Here is a 16,845-nt window from a genome sequence, read left to right on the forward strand (position 1 = left end):
AGACTCATTGCCACTGCGTTAGTACGTGTTCACGGGTATTCCACGCATCCTCATCTTGCACCAAAGTTTAGTAGTAAACGATTTTTAAGTAATACTAGCACAAGCTTTAAATTGTTTTTGGTACCCGGGATTGAACCCAGGGGCACGTAACCACGGAGCCACATCCCCAGCCCTTTTTATTTTTTATTTTGAAATAAAGTCTCACTAAGTTGCCTAGAGCCTCACTAAATTGATGAGGCTGGCCTTGAACTTGCGATCTTCCTGCTTCAGCCTCCTGAGTCACGGGGATTACAGGCATTGTTGCACCCAACTAGAACAATTTTTTTTCTTTGGAAAAAATAATTTTTTTTTGCAAAATAAAGAAGAGCCATAAAATCTGCAACAACTCTGTGGTGATATGTGGTACTGTGCCTAACCTTGCTACTAGATGATGGGGGGTTAAACCCTGTGTATGTAAGCTCACTGTCTCTCCAGGGTGCAAGAATGCTTGGTGTGACCTTGGCCAAGTCCCTAGTCTGCTTTGGCTCTGCAGAGAACTTGGCTGAACTCTGAGGTTTCTTGCTGTTTTATTTAATCAAACATTTGGCTGAGTCCTGGGGAAGGAGAGATGACTCAGATCCCATTAGTTTTTTTTTTTTTTTTTGAGAAGACCATGATGTGGTGGGAGAAACGGGCTTCTCAGCAGATATTTCCTCAAGTAACATAGTGCTCTTTAAAGGGGAGGGGAGGGGACTTGGGGAAGGGGTTAGGGAAGCCCCTGGAGCCATCTGGGTGACAAGGAACAAGGGATTCAAAGACGGGGGAAGTCGTGGTGGCTTTTTCTGAAAGGCATGGAAGACCCAGGAGTGTGAGTTCTTCAGGGCGGTGACCTCAGGGACCCTCCCCTTGGCCACAGGTTTCTATGCCCAGAGCTGATTGATGCCCTTCCTGGCTGCCACTTGGTCCTGTCTGACACTGTCTTCTTGCTTCTCTTCAGGGTCCCCCTGGGCTGCCTGGACTACCTGGACCTCCCGGCACACGGGGACCTCGGGTGAGTGATCACACGCTGTCCTTTGGATATCTGGGTGGCTCTCTGGCCGGCTCTCTGGCCTGCGTCTTCCTGCCCCCAGGTCCCAGCTTGCAGTGTCTCCTCGGGCTCTTCCCCGTCCCTCTCCACCACACTTTCCACTGTGGGCATGGCGGGGGCAAGGGGCTCCTGGGGCTGCTCTGTGGACCAACACGGCATGGGACAGCAGTGACCGCTTTCAGGGCCTCAGCTGCCCACTGTGGGCCTCACCCCTTGCAGCCTGAGGTGGGGAAGGGGCTCCTGAAGACCATCTCCCTGAGCTGACGGGCTTCCGTATTTATTGGGGCAGATGTGACAGCTGTGTGTGTCTTCCCATTTTTCCAGGGCCATCCTGGGATAGGGATGTTGACACATCAACACGTCAACTGGATGTGCCCTGCCAGGGAGGGGCTGGGCTCCCCGTCCTGGGAGGGGGGTTGGAGGACAGCTGGGCTGAGCTGCGGGGCTGACATGAGCTGGCCCAAGCCTCAGAGTGACAACAGCACCTCTGCCTGGGCCCTGCATGTCATTTATGGTGCCTGTTTGACCCCCACCCGCAGCCCCGACCTTTGGTCACTCTCATCTTAGGGACCAGAAAACCAAACAGCATCTCTCCAATCCAGACCTGGAGTCTAGCCTCTTATTCTGGGACACTTGGAGGACCCTTAAGAGGGAAGCCTGCCCCTTTCTGAGGGACAGGGACCCATGGCATCGCGTCTGTGTCAGGCTGAATCAGCCTTTCCCACGCTGGGTGCCTGGTGAGGCCCTGGCAGAGGTAGCGGCCTGGGGCATATTTTTAGCGCTGGTTCTGGTTATGCAATTACTGGAGCCCTCGTTCCCTACAGACCTGGCCCTGTGCTGTCTGGGCCCAGGGCTCTGGAATCTGCTGTCTGAAGCCACATTTCCTCTTGGCTTTGGCCCTTCCAGGAAGCACATGCCCAGAACTGAGGACACACAGGTGTCATGGGCCCTGCCAGCCGTAGGATCTCATAATCTGGACCAGCATGAGGCCCCTTGACCTTGCCCTCTAGGCCCAGGCAGTCTGCCCCCATTCCCAAGCTCTCCGTGGGGCCTCCAGCCCCTCACCTCTGCTTGGACCCTCCTCTGTACCTGGCAGCCCTCCTTTGCAAGCGGCTCCTCCAGTCATGGCTGAGATCAAATGCCACCTCCTTTTCTGAAGACTGTCCCCTCCCCAGAGTTTCTGCAGCAATCTACCTGCCTCCCCGGATGACACGGATCATGCTCTAAAAACTCTCATTGACCCTGAGCTCTTTGCTTAGAGGCATGATCTCACTGCATCTTCCCGAGCCTTTGAGAAGTAGGTTCCAAGGTCATCCCGTCTGAGAAAACCAAGGCTTGAGAGCTTCCGCTGCTTTGAATGAAGTGAGAGTAAATGCCAGAGCCGGGTTGAGCCGGGCAGTCTGACCCAGGCAACGTTTTCTGTCTATTGGAGTGAGCTCCCAGGTTGGAGACAGGCCTTATTTTCCCCTCTGTCTTCCACGGGGCCCCGAGGGGGTGGGAGAGGGGCTGGGAAAATGGTTGGAAAGCCTTCCACACTGGAAATCAAGAGCATTTTCTCCCAGAAGCTGTGGGATCTTAGGCCAATCCCATTGCTCTCTTTGGCCTCAGTTTCCCTGTGGGTGAAACCTGGGGTCACGGTAAGGCTTGCCCACAGTCCCGCCCAGCCCCAGGAGATGACCGTTGCTGTGCCTCTGGGCTCTGGCCGTCCACCCCCACCATCCTGTTTCTATGTTGGAAATTCCATAGATCAGAAAATTCCAAAGATAATAGAAAGCTGCCTTCAGCAACCCCAGGGCTGCCCTGCACAGACGGCAGGCCTGGGCCTCGGGAGGGACGGGGTCTTATCTGAGGTCACCTGCACCTTCCCATCTCCATGAACTCCCCCAGCCCTTCGAGGATGTGGGGGAATCCCTGAGCCCTCCCTGCACCCACTCTCTGGGCTGCGACATTTATAGAATCAGTCTGCTTGGCTTCCAGTCAACTATGGGCCTCGTCTCTCTGCAAGGCAGTGGCTGGAGAAGGCCGGGGCGGGGGGGGGGAGTGGGGCAGGGAAACAGGAAGCCCCCACTTTCGCAGGCTGCAGATGGGGCAGCTGAGAGCTCCAGTCCCCCATCTGTGGGGCAGCTGGGGGCACAACTGAGGGGAGGCAGCCATCCCTGGCCCTGCAGGGCCCACCTCTGGTCCCAGGGAAGGGAGCTGGGTGTCAGGGGGCCTCCCCAACCACCCCCACCCAGCCTGAGCTCTGCAGCCAGACCCAGGATCCCCCTGGACTGAACACTGTAGGTTTTCCAGATTCCTTAGCGACCTCCGGGACCCAGTCATTCCCGGGAGAGATGGGAGACTGAGGCTGGGGCCGGGAAGTCGCAGGCTGAGGACCAGGGCTTGCCCCATCCGTGTTCCATCTGTGCGCCAGGATTCGGTGTTTGGTGGACTGGCGGGAGGGGGTGGGAGGGCTGGTCATTGCAGGAGGGTCACACGTGGCAGTTAACCATTCCCCAGGCCGAGTGCACTCTGGACACTCTTCTTTCCTGAAGCCTTCAGAGAAGGGGAGGGTCCCAGTTCAGGCCTGAGGAAGAGGGAGGTGCCTCGGTTGGAATGTGACCGGCTGCAGCTGGGGAGCGGGCCTCAGAGAGGAGGGAAGACAGCGAGTCTGTACGGCCACCTCGATGCACCAAGAAGGGCTGGGGTGAGGGCCTGTGTCACCCAACCAGTGGGATCTGGGGACAGTAAACCCCTCCAGGTGCCCCTTCCCACCCCCAATGCCCCAGACTGTTCTTGCTGGGCAGAGACCCCTGGTGTCGCCTGACTCTGGGGCTTGTGTGGCCTTGCTGGAGGAAAGCAGCCAGGCTCCTGCTGCAGAAAGTGGACAGGACAGGAGCCAGCTGTTGGGGGGATGCAGAGCTGCCCGGGAAGCTCCAGTGCTACGAATAGCTGGATCTGAGCCTGCACACTCGGAACCCCACTCCCACAGGCTGCAGCTCTGCTCTGTAACCTTGACCGAAGCTCTTGGACTGTCTGGGTCCTGCTTCAGGGTCCCTGGAGGCCCTGCAGCCTCAGGGGAGCTCTGGCCATGTGCTGTGGCCACAGCCATGCACCCTTGTCCCAAAGAGGTCAGGTGTACCCTCCGTGAGCTCTGAACCCCAAAACCCCATACAAAAGTCCAGTTGGAGTCCAAAGGGTGGAGAGGCCTCTTTAGGCTGGGGGAGGCCTTTGAACCAGGACTTGAAGGATGGGTCCAGTTCCGGTCAGAAAGGGTGGATGGGCAAGACGTGCGTGCCCCATGACGGGAAGGGTATGTCCAAGGTGGTGAGCAAAGCAGGACCGGGCATGTTGGAGAGAAGCAAATAGCTAAGTGTGGCGTGAGCTCGAGGAAACTGGGAAGGGCGGATGGGGCCAGGCCAAGAGGGTGTGGAGAGGGGGCAGAATCTGGAGGTTAAGGGCTTGCACTCAGAGTCAAGGTCCAGCTCTGCCCAGTAGCAGCTGAGTGACCAAGACAGTTACAAACCTCTGTTAGCACTGACTTCCTCATCTCCAAAGTAATGCCGCACGCGTTAATTGGAGGAAAGGAGATAAGACCCGGGAGGTGCTCTTGTAGGGCCAGGCGCGGAGGAGCTCTCGTAAAAAGTGAGTAGCCACGGCCGCGTAGGCTTTAGCAGAAGATGCTTACTTACTGGTAGTCAGAAGGAAGGTCCCAGACGTTGTTGGAGGTGGGACGGCTTCCTGTCTTCTCTCACCTTTTGTTTCTTTCCCCTTTCAGGGTCCCCCTGGGCCTTATGGCAACCCAGGCCTGCCCGGTCCTCCTGGAGCCAAAGTGAGTATTTCTGTGGGGCCTGGAGAGTGGCCATGGAGTGGGTGTCGGGGCTGGGACGGTGTTGGGGTGCTTCCTAAGGGCCTCTGGTGGAGGGGCTGCAGGGTCTTGCAGAGGATTCTCACCCAGGCCAGAGACACCCTGAGCCTTCCCAGTGCTGGCCTGGTACTTGTCTGGGTACCCAGTGAGAAGTCACGAAGCTCCCGGCTGGGGGACAGGGCGTGAGGAATCAGCTGGGCCTGGGGCCTCCAGGGGCGCGGGCAGAGAGGCAGAGCTGTGAGCGACGCAGGTTTCACGGGGTATGAGACACCCTCTGGGGGGACGTGTCCGTTTTGGAGCTGGGGAGGGTGTATAAACATTGTGCTTTGGAAAGATCGCCGGATGCCATGTGAGGGTGGCCGGGGTGACATGGGGGAGAGGTGGGATTGAGAGGATGCTGGTGGGCGGGCGGAGAAAAGGGTGCCTTCCTAGTATTGGCCTGAGTGACTGAATCTGGAACCCAGCAGAAGGACCGAGATGATGTTGCATCCTGGAACCTGTCACCCAGCCAGCCGGGGGTCACTCATGGAAAGGCATTCTGGAACTCACTCGGGAGATGGAGCCAGGGTAGGGGGATGGGTTGGCAGAAGTGCCACCTCCCCCAGGGAGCCTTCCTAAGAATACTCTGGTTTGTTTTTAGTGAGACCTTAGTGGCTGGGGCTCTTAGGATACAGGAAACCCTGGCTACTGACCTCTGGCCTGTTCCTAGAGCTTGGGCAGGGGTCGTGTTGTCCAGGCGGCGTATGGAGTGAGCGGCTCGGAGTGCTAAGAAGAGAGATGGATGGGAACAGCTCGGTCACGGGAAGAGAAGTCTCAGGAATGGCAGGAGATGGGGGGGGGGGGGAGAAGATGCAGAGTCTTGAAGTTTAGAGAACAGCATCTGTGCTGAGGGAGGGGCCCGGGCGCCAGGCCAGGAAGAGCGGCGGGGCTCTGCTCAGGGGCCTCTGGGCCCGCCTGTGTCCACCGTAGCACGACCAGGTGAAGAGCGCCCCTGGGCTTTGGTTGGCCCAGGCCCGAGGTCCTGCTTTGCTAATGCAACTAACTGCAGAGGTCAGAGAGAGCCTTTAACTGGCCCCAGGAGGGCGAGCCGCCGAGCATCCTCCCAGGCTAAGCTCTCCCGCCTCGGAGCAGGCGCCTCCGCCCATCAGCTTGTCTGCTGTGGACAAAGCCACAGATAAGTAGCCCTGGATGCTTGGATCCATGCCGCCTGCATCCTGGGCAGAGCCCTTGTCCAGAGCTGCCTTGGGGGCAGCAGGCTTGGTCCCTGTTGGTCTGTGACTCTGGCCAGGCTGGGCTGAGACCTCTCCTTAGAAGGTGAGTGATGGGGCTCTCAGCTGTCCTGTGTCCAGCTGCTGTCTGGGGAGCTCTGGGTTCCAATAAGGCAAACAGTAATGATGACCCCCAAACACCATCCACTGAAGCCTTACTGTGTGCCGGACTGGGCCCACACTCCACCTGGCTTGTCCCATTTGATCCCCCACAAAGACCCAGAGATGAGTGTGAGGTCCTGTACCTATTTATAGATGGGGAAGCTGAGACCCAGACAGATTAAAGCCCTGTCTAGACTGGGCACGGTGGTGTATGCCTATAATCCCAGCGATTGGGGAGGCTGAGGCAGGAGGATCAAGAGTTCAAAGCCAGCCTCAGCCACTTAGCAAGGCCCTAAGCAACTCAGAGAGACCCTGTCTCTCAAAAAAATACAAAAAAGGGCTGGGGATGTGGCTCAGTGGTTAAGCTCCCCTGGTTCTATCCTAGTACCAAAAAACAACAACAAAACCCTGTCCAGGAACCTGTCCCCGTGGGTCAGGGGGAAAGACGGGAGAGAGAGAGGGGAGACGTCTGCTTCCCTGAGGTCATGGGTGTCTCAACACGCCGACGGTCAGCAGCTGTTGAAATTGCTGTTCTGTGTGGGGCTGCTCCCCCTGCTTCCAGCCTGACCCTTTGCTTTTGACCCTGACCCTGGCAGCCGACGTCCCGTCTGCTCCTCCCTCTGGCCAACCTCTGAGCACTGCAGGCCTCAGCGCCAGGCTCGCAGCAGCCCACTCCAGCCTGCTAACAGACGTGCCACGGCAGGAAGGGGCCTGCCGGCAGCTTGTTCTCCACTGGAGAAGCAGCTCTGAGTGTGGCCACTGAGGCTGGTCCCTAGCAGGTGAGCACTGCTACCGCCTGGAGCTGGGACCTGTGGACTTAGACTCAGGGACAGGACTCCAGCCTCATTGGCTGAGCCCCAAGGTCATTCCTTGCTAACTCAATTGCAAAGGTCAAGTGGCTTCATGCAAGCCATTGATTGACTGTCCCCAGGCCATAGAGAGAGTGAGTGTCCGGCAATACGTGTGTCACAGAAGAGTTTCAGAGAATGCACTGGAATCAGTTGCTATTTCTCCCACGGAGACTTGCATGAAATGCCAAGTGGATGTAAGTAAGGGTCATGCCCTTGCCTGGACACTTGACCCTGAGCCCTGGAGCGAGCAGAGGTGGCCCCAGGCCAGACCAGGGTGGGAGACCCAGGCTGTCCTTGATCTCAAGGTGGCATGACCAGGCTAGGCTAAAGCAGAGGGTCTCCCTGGATGGAATGGTGGCTTGGCCGAGGATGAATGAGTGTTACGTATCTGCATGGGTGGGATTCTGCCGAGGGTCCTTGTTATTCACCAGAGCCTTTGGGCGGTGACCTGGTGGGGCTGTAGAGCTGGCCTGCCCAAGGCCCGGCGCTTTCTGTATGCCGTCTGCTTCCAGAGCTGCCTCTGGACCACCCTTCCATCTATCCTTCATTGAACACCTACTAGGTGCTGTGGACACAGAAATCAACCAAACAGGCAGGGCTGCCACCAGAGCGGCCCTTCATCTGACTTGGCCACGGTGCAGTCACTTTTAGCAAGGTCTCTGCCTTTAAGACCAATCCCCTTGTGGGCTGAAGGTGCCCTGCCAGCCTCAAGCGGGGAGAGGTAGGTAGGTTGAGGAAAGGTAGGGGATCTTGTGCTCTAGAGGTTGGGAGGAATGAAGGGTCAAAGGCTGAGGTTCCCTCTGGGGTCACTGTCTTGGCAGTGGCTGAGGGCTTAGTCGGCCCCGCTGGGGGTTTGCCTGGGAAGGAGCTGTGTTGGGCTCCACAGCTAAACCCATCAGGCTGGGCTCCCACCGCATCTGCCCCCTGCAGAGCCCAGGCTGTGCCCGGGTGCCACAAACCCACACCTGCCCTGTTCCTGTCCAGTGACGGGAGGGCTCACCAGCTTCTTCCCGGAGCTGAGTTCAGGGACCCCAAGTGTGAAGTAGAGACACTGGCCCCTGGGATGGCCGTGGTGGCTGACCCCAGGGGCTCAGGGTGAGTCCCTGGGTGGATGCACTTCTTCCATTGGCACAGAGCTGTCCCTTCAGGAAAGAACAGTGGTTAAGAGCACAGACCCTGGAGACCCATGGGCCAAGTTCAGATCCCAGCTCTGTCACCTCCGAGTTCTATGACTGGGTGAATCGTGTGAATTTCCCTTGCCTCGTGTCCTCATCGGAAAGGTAGAGTGGCGAGAGCAGCTGCTGTGTCGGGTTGTCCTGAGGAGTGGCACAGCAGGGCTGGCCCAGGGGTCAGCCGTTGGCCTGTGCCTGGTTCTTCAAGGACGCAGACAGGCCTGGTCCCTGCCTTAGTGGACCGCAGAGGCAAACAGGAAGGAGAACAAGCCAATCACATCAATGAATGGAGAAGACCCCGTGGTTAGGGGCTGGGGCTCCTGGAGAGGCCCAGGCTGCCCCGGGAATGATCTGACCTAGGAGGTGAGGGCCTCCTCCCGGAGAACGGGAAGGTTGAACCACGCTCTCAAGGGCAGTGGGTGACCAGGGAAAAGGACAGGCCAGGGAGGGCTGCCGGCCTGGTAGGTTGTTGGACTTTATCCCAGGAGCAGCAGGAAGCTATGGGAAGGATTTGGCAGAGGGACGTGATCTGGGGAGGTGTGAGAGGGCGTGCAGGCTGTCCAGGAAGCACAGCTTGGCCTGCGCTACCCTGGTGGGGTGCTGATGCTGGACCGCAGTCTAGGGGGACTCACAAGGGTCCTTGTGCAAGGGTGGAGTGGGCGGGGCCAGGAATGGGCGGGGCTCCAGTGGGGAGGGGCAGTTGTGCTTTGGCTCTCTGGCAGCTGCTGCCCTGTCCCTGGTCTGGCTCAGTGTTCTGCCCTGAATTGGCCAGAATTACTCTGGGCTCAGGGCACCAGGGAAGTTAAAGTGGCAGGGGGCAGGACGTGGTGACCAGGTGGCCACTGGCTGAGCTGGTGGGAGTGGGTGGAGGCAGCTTTACGCCTTCTCAGGCCTTGGGGCCTCTCCCCTTCCTCTGATGACCGAGGTAGGTCATGCCATTAAGGCCCGTGTGGAAGAGTCTGGAAGGAATGGAGAGGAAAGTAACCCTTCCCCTGTGGCCCTGCCCATGAGAAGCACCGGGGACATCTTGAGCAGCTTTGGCCAGGCGCTGCTGGAGAATGTCACACACTTTGTAGGGCAGATGTTATCGCCCCATTTTATGGGTGAGGAAACTAAGGTTCCAAGTGTCTAGGTAACTTGCCCAGGGTTACATTTTTAGTAGGTGACAAAGCCAGCAACCCAGCATCTGCTGCTGGCTCTAGGACATGAGTCACAAGGCAACTCAGCCTCCGGCTGCTGGGCTCTCCTGGCTCCTCCAAGTGACCGTGAACCCGCTGCGCCCGGCTGGGCCTGGCCTTCCCCACTTGACATTCACCAGGAGCCTTCCCGCTTATTAAATTGGCTTCTCCCACATGTGCTTTGATGGCTTGTGGCCTGGCCAACATCAATATCCCTTGTCGTCTTTAACTGATCTCCTTTTTTATAAATTCTTTTTATTAATATACAAGTAACTTTTTTTAAATAAGTAACATCTTGAAGAACATTATTATATATGAATGTGGACTCTCTGATTATTTCATCAGGATAAATTCATAATAATAACATTGCTAGCGTGGTCCCAAGAGCCAGAGTGTCTGAGTTTGAATCCTGGCTCCATCCCTTGCTGGGTGGATGACTCTGGGCAAGGTACTTAAACATGTAGGCCCTCGGTTTCCTCATCTGTAAAATGGGGATAATAATAGTTCATACCTTATAACATGGTTCTGAGGATTCAGCCATGGGGAGGGATGGGGGTATCTTTATATACATTAAGACATATATACACACAAACACACACATGTGAATGATTTATAACATGCCTTCCACCTAATGTCTATACAAACATGCAACAGTTAGTTCATTAGCAGCTACCTTCTAGAAAGGCTGAACCAATTCATGCTGCTGCTAACATTAAAAGAAGATAATTCAGTATTATTTCCATTTCACTGATCATCTATGGTGAATGTGTTTCTTATGTCTATTTTCATTTGTATTTTACCATTTATGCATTGGCATATTTGGAGAATTGGGATGTTGTCATTTGTTATCAACTTGTAAAATTCATCCATAGGTGAATTAAATTTTCACCTACTCTACAAAAATTTGTTGTTTCCCTTTGAAGAGTATTCATGATGATTTTCACAAATGGAAGTATTATCCCTTTTTTTTTTTGAACTAACAATAATAGCTAACACTTATTAGGAACTTATCATATGTCAGCTGATTTGCAGAGGGACCTACCAATAGGTAAAGTTTAAAATTCTTTACTTTTTTGCTTTTGGTGCTGGGGAATGGAACCCCTGTACATGCTAAGCGTGTGCTCTGTCTCTGAGCTACACCCCCAACCCTACTTTGTTTTTATGCTTGGAAATTTCTTTTTCATCTGAAGATCAGATAAGTATTCACTTTTATTCCTAGTTATTTCACAATATCATTTATATTAAAAATTTCAAACCATCTGGAATTAATCTCAGTGGGGGGTATGAGGCAGGGCTCTAACATTGTTTTCCTGTAATAGTTAACCCTTTAGTAATCAACCTTTGCTCTTCTGATTTTTATGTGATAGACAAGTATCTTCTTCCGGTCACTCTATTATGTTCCATTGCTCTGCTTGTATATTTGTATGTTAACAAAATAATATTTTATTTGACATTTACTATCTTTGTACTGTATGTCTGCCTTAACTTCTTTTAAAATAATTCTGCCATATGAACTTTATGGCCATCTTAATTTCCTTTAAAAAAATCCCTCTTGGGATTTTTATTGGAATTATATTAAATTTATAAATGTATTAATTTATGAATTAACATCTTTAAAATGTTAGCTTTTTTTATCTACACACATGGCTTGTCCTTCCATTTGGTTCACTTTGTTAAACATCTCTTAGTAAACTTTTATGGTTTTTATTGCATAATCTCTGCACATTTTTTTTAAGTTTATACTTAGAAACTTTATGTTTCTTCTGCTGTTATTATTGGACTATTCTTCCCCATTATATTTTCTAGCTGGTTCTCAGCTATTGAAGATAAATCCTGATTTTTGTGTTTGTACTTTTTGTGTTTAATCTATGACCATCCCCTTCACTGAATTATCTTATAAGTTCTACTGGCATTTCAGTCAGGCCTCCTGAATATTCTGGACAGGCACTTAATGTAGTTTGTAAAGGACATACCTTTTTTCTCCTTCCCCTTAAAGAATGGTAGATCTTAATTTTTTATTTTCTTTCCTTTTTAAATTTTTTTAAGTCGTTGATAAACATTTATTTATTTATTTGCTGTGCTGAGAATCAAACCCAGTGCCTCACACATGCCAGGAAAGTGTGCTACTGCTGAGCCCCAGCCCCAGCCCATCTTATTTGTTTTTCATGCCTTATTGCATTGGCCAGAATTCCTAAACTCATGAAATACTAGTAGAAATAGTGGGACTCTACAGAGGAAGTTCTAGGATTGGATCAGATTTGACTCAATCCCATCCCTACTGCCATCTCCTGAGACTCCCATTTGCTCATTTGCTTGTTCATGAATAATTTTAGGGTGCTTCTTCTGAGCCAGGTCCTGTGCCAGGTACTTGAGATCATAGATGACTTATACAGGAGGCTTCAATCCCAGAATTTCCAATCTTTTGTTATTTATTCCTCCTTTGTCTTGGCCCCTCTCTGGGCCACGGCCACCTGGAGACTTCTATTCTTTCATCTCCCCACTATACTTGCAGGAAAGGAGCTTGGCACAGTTCCCATGGCCTTCTGGTCCCATAAACTCTGTGAAGAAGTCCACCATTCCCCATGCAGAGAGGGAAAGTGACTTGGTAGAGGTCTCATGGACTTGCTGGCTGCAGAGATGCATCTGGTGACCAGATTGTCATCCTCACCAAGGTGTAAATGACTCATTAGACTTTATATATGTTTCAATCAATCACTGAGGCATTTGTAGGAGGCTGGCTGGGAAGGTGTGTGGTTTTCTCTGTCCTAGAAGCCACCCTTCCCCTGACCGGAGGTACCTTGAGCATCCCTGAGCATCCCTTCGTCTGGCTGGCTCTTCTTTGTCTTCTCCAGCCTCAGCTGAGCCGTGAGTCCCTGCAGGAACTCACCACACCAGGGGCCAGCTGTCCCAGCCTCCTGTCTGCCCGATGGATGGTTGTGGCTTTTCACCACAACGTGCTGAAGTGTAAAGAGCTGGGCTCTGGAACCAGCCTCCTGCATCGAGAGCCCACATATTCATCGTCTGGCCTCAGACAAATGATGGGCCTTGCTCTGCCTTAGTTTCCCCTTCTGTACTAGGGGGGTAGTGACAGTTCCTGCCTCTGAGCTGCGAGAACTGAATGAGTTAATACACGGCAGGGCTTAGAAGACAGCTCAACAAATGCCAGTGCTCCTGTCATTACTGGTCTGTCTGCTTTCTCCCTGGAGAGTCTCCATGGGCACGAGCTTGTTTGTTCTGTGTCACGGCAGTCCCTGGGTAAACCCCCAGGCTTGGCTTGCAGTCGATGTTCCATAAATATCTGTTCTCGTTGATGCCTGGGCTGGGATCACACCTCAAGTTCTGTACCAGCTGCAGAGAACGCAGGGGGAAACCCTGAAGAACCAAGGAGCCAGGGCCAGGGAGCAAGTCTGTCATCTCTTTGGGTCTCAGTGTCCCCTCTTGGTAAAATGACAGAGTAGGATACATGAAGAGCCCCCTGTGAACTGTCTACCCCAGCTTCCCTCCCAGCTGCAGGCTGAGGTGGGCCGGGCAGGGTGAGGGAGAAAGTGCAGTCCTTTTTTGGCCATGGGAATCCTGCGAGCCCTGGGCCTGGCCTCGCAGGGTGGACATAAAAGGCATGTGGCCGGGCTCCTGAGCTACTGAGGGGGCCTTTGTGAGCGGCTGCAGGGCAGGTAGATCCTGACGGGTTCTGCAGAGTCGACCTGGTGGGCCCAGGTAGACCGAGTTCTGGGGCCTAGCCAGCAGGCTGGCCGTCAGCCCGGAGCGATTGAGGGCTGGAGCTGTGGAGGGCAGGGCGGTGTGTGGAGAAATATCCAGCCCTGTCGCTGGCCGTCCCTCCGACCTGCAGGCTCAGCCGTGGCTGACTCGCTTCTCCAGACCCCCCGAACAGGCGGTGGATGCAGACTGCGTGCCTAGCACTGTCTGCACACAGTCGGTGAGCAGCGGAAGGCTGTTCCCGTCGCTCTGGGAGGCTCTTTGCAGTTCAGAAAGTGACAATTTCCTGGGAGAGTGACACAGTCTGGATTTGGAAGGTCTGAGTTCTGACGAAGTAAAGAATCCAATGGGAATTAAGTAGAGTTGGCCCAGCTGCCTTCCCCTGGGTGGTGGCCCTTGCCACCCGGGTGTCTTCCTAGGGACCCGGGAAGTGTATGGGTGTGTGTGGGAGGCGCCTAGCCCCCATTCAAAAGACGAGGAAACTGAGGCTGAGAGAGGTGAGGAGCTTTGCCCAGGGTTCCACCGTGAGTCCATGGCAGGTCCAGGCCTTCGTCCCAGGACTTGGGACTCTGGGACCAGCCGAGGCAAAGAGAAGCTTGGAATGAGGGGATGAGGGGTAAGGGGACAGGGATTGGGAGCTCCTAGAAGTGGCATAGGGTGGGTCAACTTTCCAAGGGCAGCTTCCTGAGTCGTTTAATCAGGCTTGACCAACGAGGAGCTGCAGGCAGGAGCGCTTTTGGGGGCACCTTGAGTGACGCAGCTGAACTTGGGCCCTCGCCCTGGGCCCCAGCCTCCCTGGGGCCAGGGTCCTTAGGAGGACTGCACACTAGGCACAGAGTGCCTGCCTCTGACGGGGACCCACTGCTTGTCCGTTTCCCCCCAGCTCATGGCCTACTCCAACTCATGGGGTCCAGGACCTCCCAGAACACAGGTCTGGGGTCCCAGGTGCAGGGTTGAGTCTCAGTCCTGCCTCATCCCCGGGCTTCAGGTGGCTCTTCCTCCTCAGATGTGTCCCAGGGTGGTGACTCTTCAGTTGCCTGCTTCGTCAGGCCGAGGTGCCCACCTAGGGAGCCACCTGTGCAGATGTAACTCAGTGGCTGGGAAATTGAGAAGAACCTACGTGCCTCTTGGCCACGACTCTCAGAAGCCCCGGGAGCCTCAGGGGCTGGGCAGGAAACTGTCCCAGCCACATGGACGACAGACCGGTCACCTGTATGTGGCCCCGAGCTCTGTGGTGGGGAGGGCACACTGCAGCGTGTGCTGAGGAACATGACTGTCGATGGGACTGGTTTCCTATGAGGGTGACAGCCTGGGCCTGGCAGCTGGCAGGACGGAGCTGGAGACTGTGTCCTGGGAATAGACCAGGGACCCTCCCTGTGGGCCTGGTGGTATTAGGAGAGCAAAGATTGGACCAGGTTATGAAAAATCCGGAGGCCGGGAGGAGGAGTTGGGACTTTGCACGTGCAGCCAGTGGGAGTGATGAAGGCGCGGGGGCAGGGGAGTAGTGGAATGCAGGAGGCCCTTTGGGGTGTGAGTGGGGAGATGGATGGGGCCCCGTTGAAGCCATCGAAGAGTCTTTGGGAGACATTCTCTCCAAATGACTTGGTGGCCAAAGTAGAATTGTTTCTGTTTCAGGGACAGAAAGGGGACCCAGGGCTCTCACCAGGAAAGGCCCTCGATGGGGCAAAGGTAGGTCCCAGGGACCCCAGTGCTAAGGGAAGAGGGGTGGACCGTAGTGAAATCACTGTCCCCAGAGGGGACTGTCCTGGCAGAGACCATTCTTGACGAAGGCCAGGGGGTGGCAGGGTCTAGGAACATGGGTGTGGTTTGGAGTCCCCTTGAAGCCCAGTTTTTCCCAATCCTGGGCCCATAGCCACTCCCGTGCCTGCTGCTAGGGCTCACCCTGAAAAACAGAAAAGACTGCCCGGGACACACGTGTGGGGCTCTCTGCAGGACCTGCCAGGTGATCCTGGCATCTAGAACTTTCCTGGCAGCCCAGGCCCAGGAAGCTCCTAGCACACATTCCAAGCCCCTGAGGCTGTTCACACGAGCAGTCGGGCCTGTGGTTTCTGGGGGTGGAGGGGCCTGGCTAAGCCCCCGGAGCTCCCACGTTGCCAAGTTTACTTTCAGGGGAGCAGCGCTGTGAGCAGAGGACACCATCTTCCAGGGGTTCTGCAGGCAGAGAGCACAGGATGGGTGGGGAGAGGGAGCCCCGAGCTCTGGCTGAGGCCCTCCGAGCCTCATTCTGCCCTGGCCTGCCCAAGGGCCACCTGACATCCAGGGCCCCCGCTGTGCTTCAGCTCGGGACTGATACAGCTCAGCGCTGCACGTCCTCACTGCCAAGGCCTCTTCTTCTGGGTGACCTGGGGTCCAGGATGGTGTCCACATATACTCCCATCTGTCCTCCTTACAATCTTCTAAGCCCGGACAGGTGGGCCCAGATTGCAGATGAGAAAACAGAGGCTCTACATGGGGCTCCCTGGGACCACGCAGCTGGTAAATGGCGGAATGGGATTGGTACCCAGGGGCCTGGGCTTCTCTCCTGCCCCTGTGTGGCCGCTCTCAGGTCTCACGGTGGTAGTAGAAATGCCCCCTGCTTGGCAGCCATCACGCCCCACCCCGGGTAGACGTCTCTGGAGCAGGACTGGGAGCTCACTGATGCAGGGTGTGGTTTTCAACCAGGTTCTAGGGTCGAACCCACTCCCCAGAGGGTATTTTCTGTCGAGGCCCAGTTCTTATAAGGATTCGTGGAGCTGATGAGTCGAGGGGGAGCTGGGAACTCGGTTCTTCTGCGCTCACCCTGCTCCGTGGCCCTGGGTCTCCTCTGAGGCCCCCAGGAACCTCCACAGCTGGAGACAACCAGCCTTGGAGGTCACACTCAAGTGCAGAGTGTCGCACTCCCACCCGACCTCACCCCCTTGTCTGTGTCTTGCAGGGCGACATGGGCTTGCCTGGATTCTCCGGCAATCCAGGACCTCTGGGACGAAAGGTACGCCTTGGCACTGGGCTTGCTGGTGAGCTGGGGCTGCAGGCAGCGCGCTGTGGGTCTCCTGCTCTCCCTGGATCCCGCCCAGCTCCCTGGGGCACAGGGCACACTGCGGGGGAAATGAGCAAGATTTCTGAGGGTCTTGTCGCTGGGAGGAGGGGGCCCTTGTGTGGGCTGGGTCATTCCACCATGGTCAATGAGGTGTGACAAGAACTGTCCCTGGTTTTCTGTGCTTCCTCCTTGAGGTTTGGCCACCCCCAGGAAGGCCACCCTGGAGGATGCTTGAGGGAGCTGGGGACATGTGTGGGCTCCAGCTCTTCTGTCCACTGGCCGAGTGGCCTGGGCCCGTGCGTCCCTTGTTTTACCAGAAATAGAGGCAGGGACAGTGGTTTCCCTCTTGAGCCCCCAGGGCCTGGGGATCTGGGACCTAGGAGCAAGGCCAGGAGCAGAGAGCTTGGGGGTGGGCTCTGTGGTCTCCTCTCCCTGGGCCAGTTCCTGGCTGGGTGACCTTGGGCAGGAAAACCCCCCATTATTGACGAGTTGATGAGAAGACACAGGGGCCTTGGCCATATCTTGAGCTTTTGCCCTGGCTCCCGGCTTTGGCTGCAGCTACCCTATCCCTGGGCCTTCTGGTCCTCATCTGGGCAGCTGTTGCGACTCT

General features: G+C 55.2%; 1 protein-coding gene and 1 long non-coding RNA gene across 6 annotated transcripts in view; one reads left to right on the forward strand and one right to left on the reverse strand.

Annotated features, from left to right (window-relative positions):
* Col27a1 (collagen type XXVII alpha 1 chain) overlaps nt 1-16,845 on the forward strand; it is a 125,421-nt gene that overhangs the window by 17,351 nt on the left and 91,225 nt on the right. For 4 of the 5 annotated variants that reach the window (XM_071600861.1, XM_071600862.1, XM_027949442.2 and 1 more), the window contains exons 4-7: nt 977-1,030; nt 4,824-4,877; nt 14,834-14,887; nt 16,134-16,187. In XM_071600861.1, the coding sequence (XP_071456962.1) occupies nt 977-1,030; nt 4,824-4,877; nt 14,834-14,887; nt 16,134-16,187 (216 nt within the window). The remainder of the gene's footprint in view (nt 1-976; nt 1,031-4,823; nt 4,878-14,833; nt 14,888-16,133; nt 16,188-16,845) is intronic. The other variant, XM_071600863.1, reaches the window with a different exon arrangement.
* LOC139701622 (uncharacterized) lies at nt 208-8,645 on the reverse strand. The gene is made up of 5 exons (XR_011704152.1): nt 8,352-8,645; nt 8,104-8,276; nt 5,606-5,678; nt 4,738-4,866; nt 208-3,632 (listed from the first exon to the last, which is right to left on the reverse strand). It is a non-coding gene; the product is annotated as an uncharacterized lncRNA (long non-coding RNA).

This window comes from Marmota flaviventris, chromosome 13 (assembly GCF_047511675.1).
Source record: "Marmota flaviventris isolate mMarFla1 chromosome 13, mMarFla1.hap1, whole genome shotgun sequence".
NCBI lineage: Eukaryota > Metazoa > Chordata > Mammalia > Rodentia > Sciuridae > Marmota > Marmota flaviventris.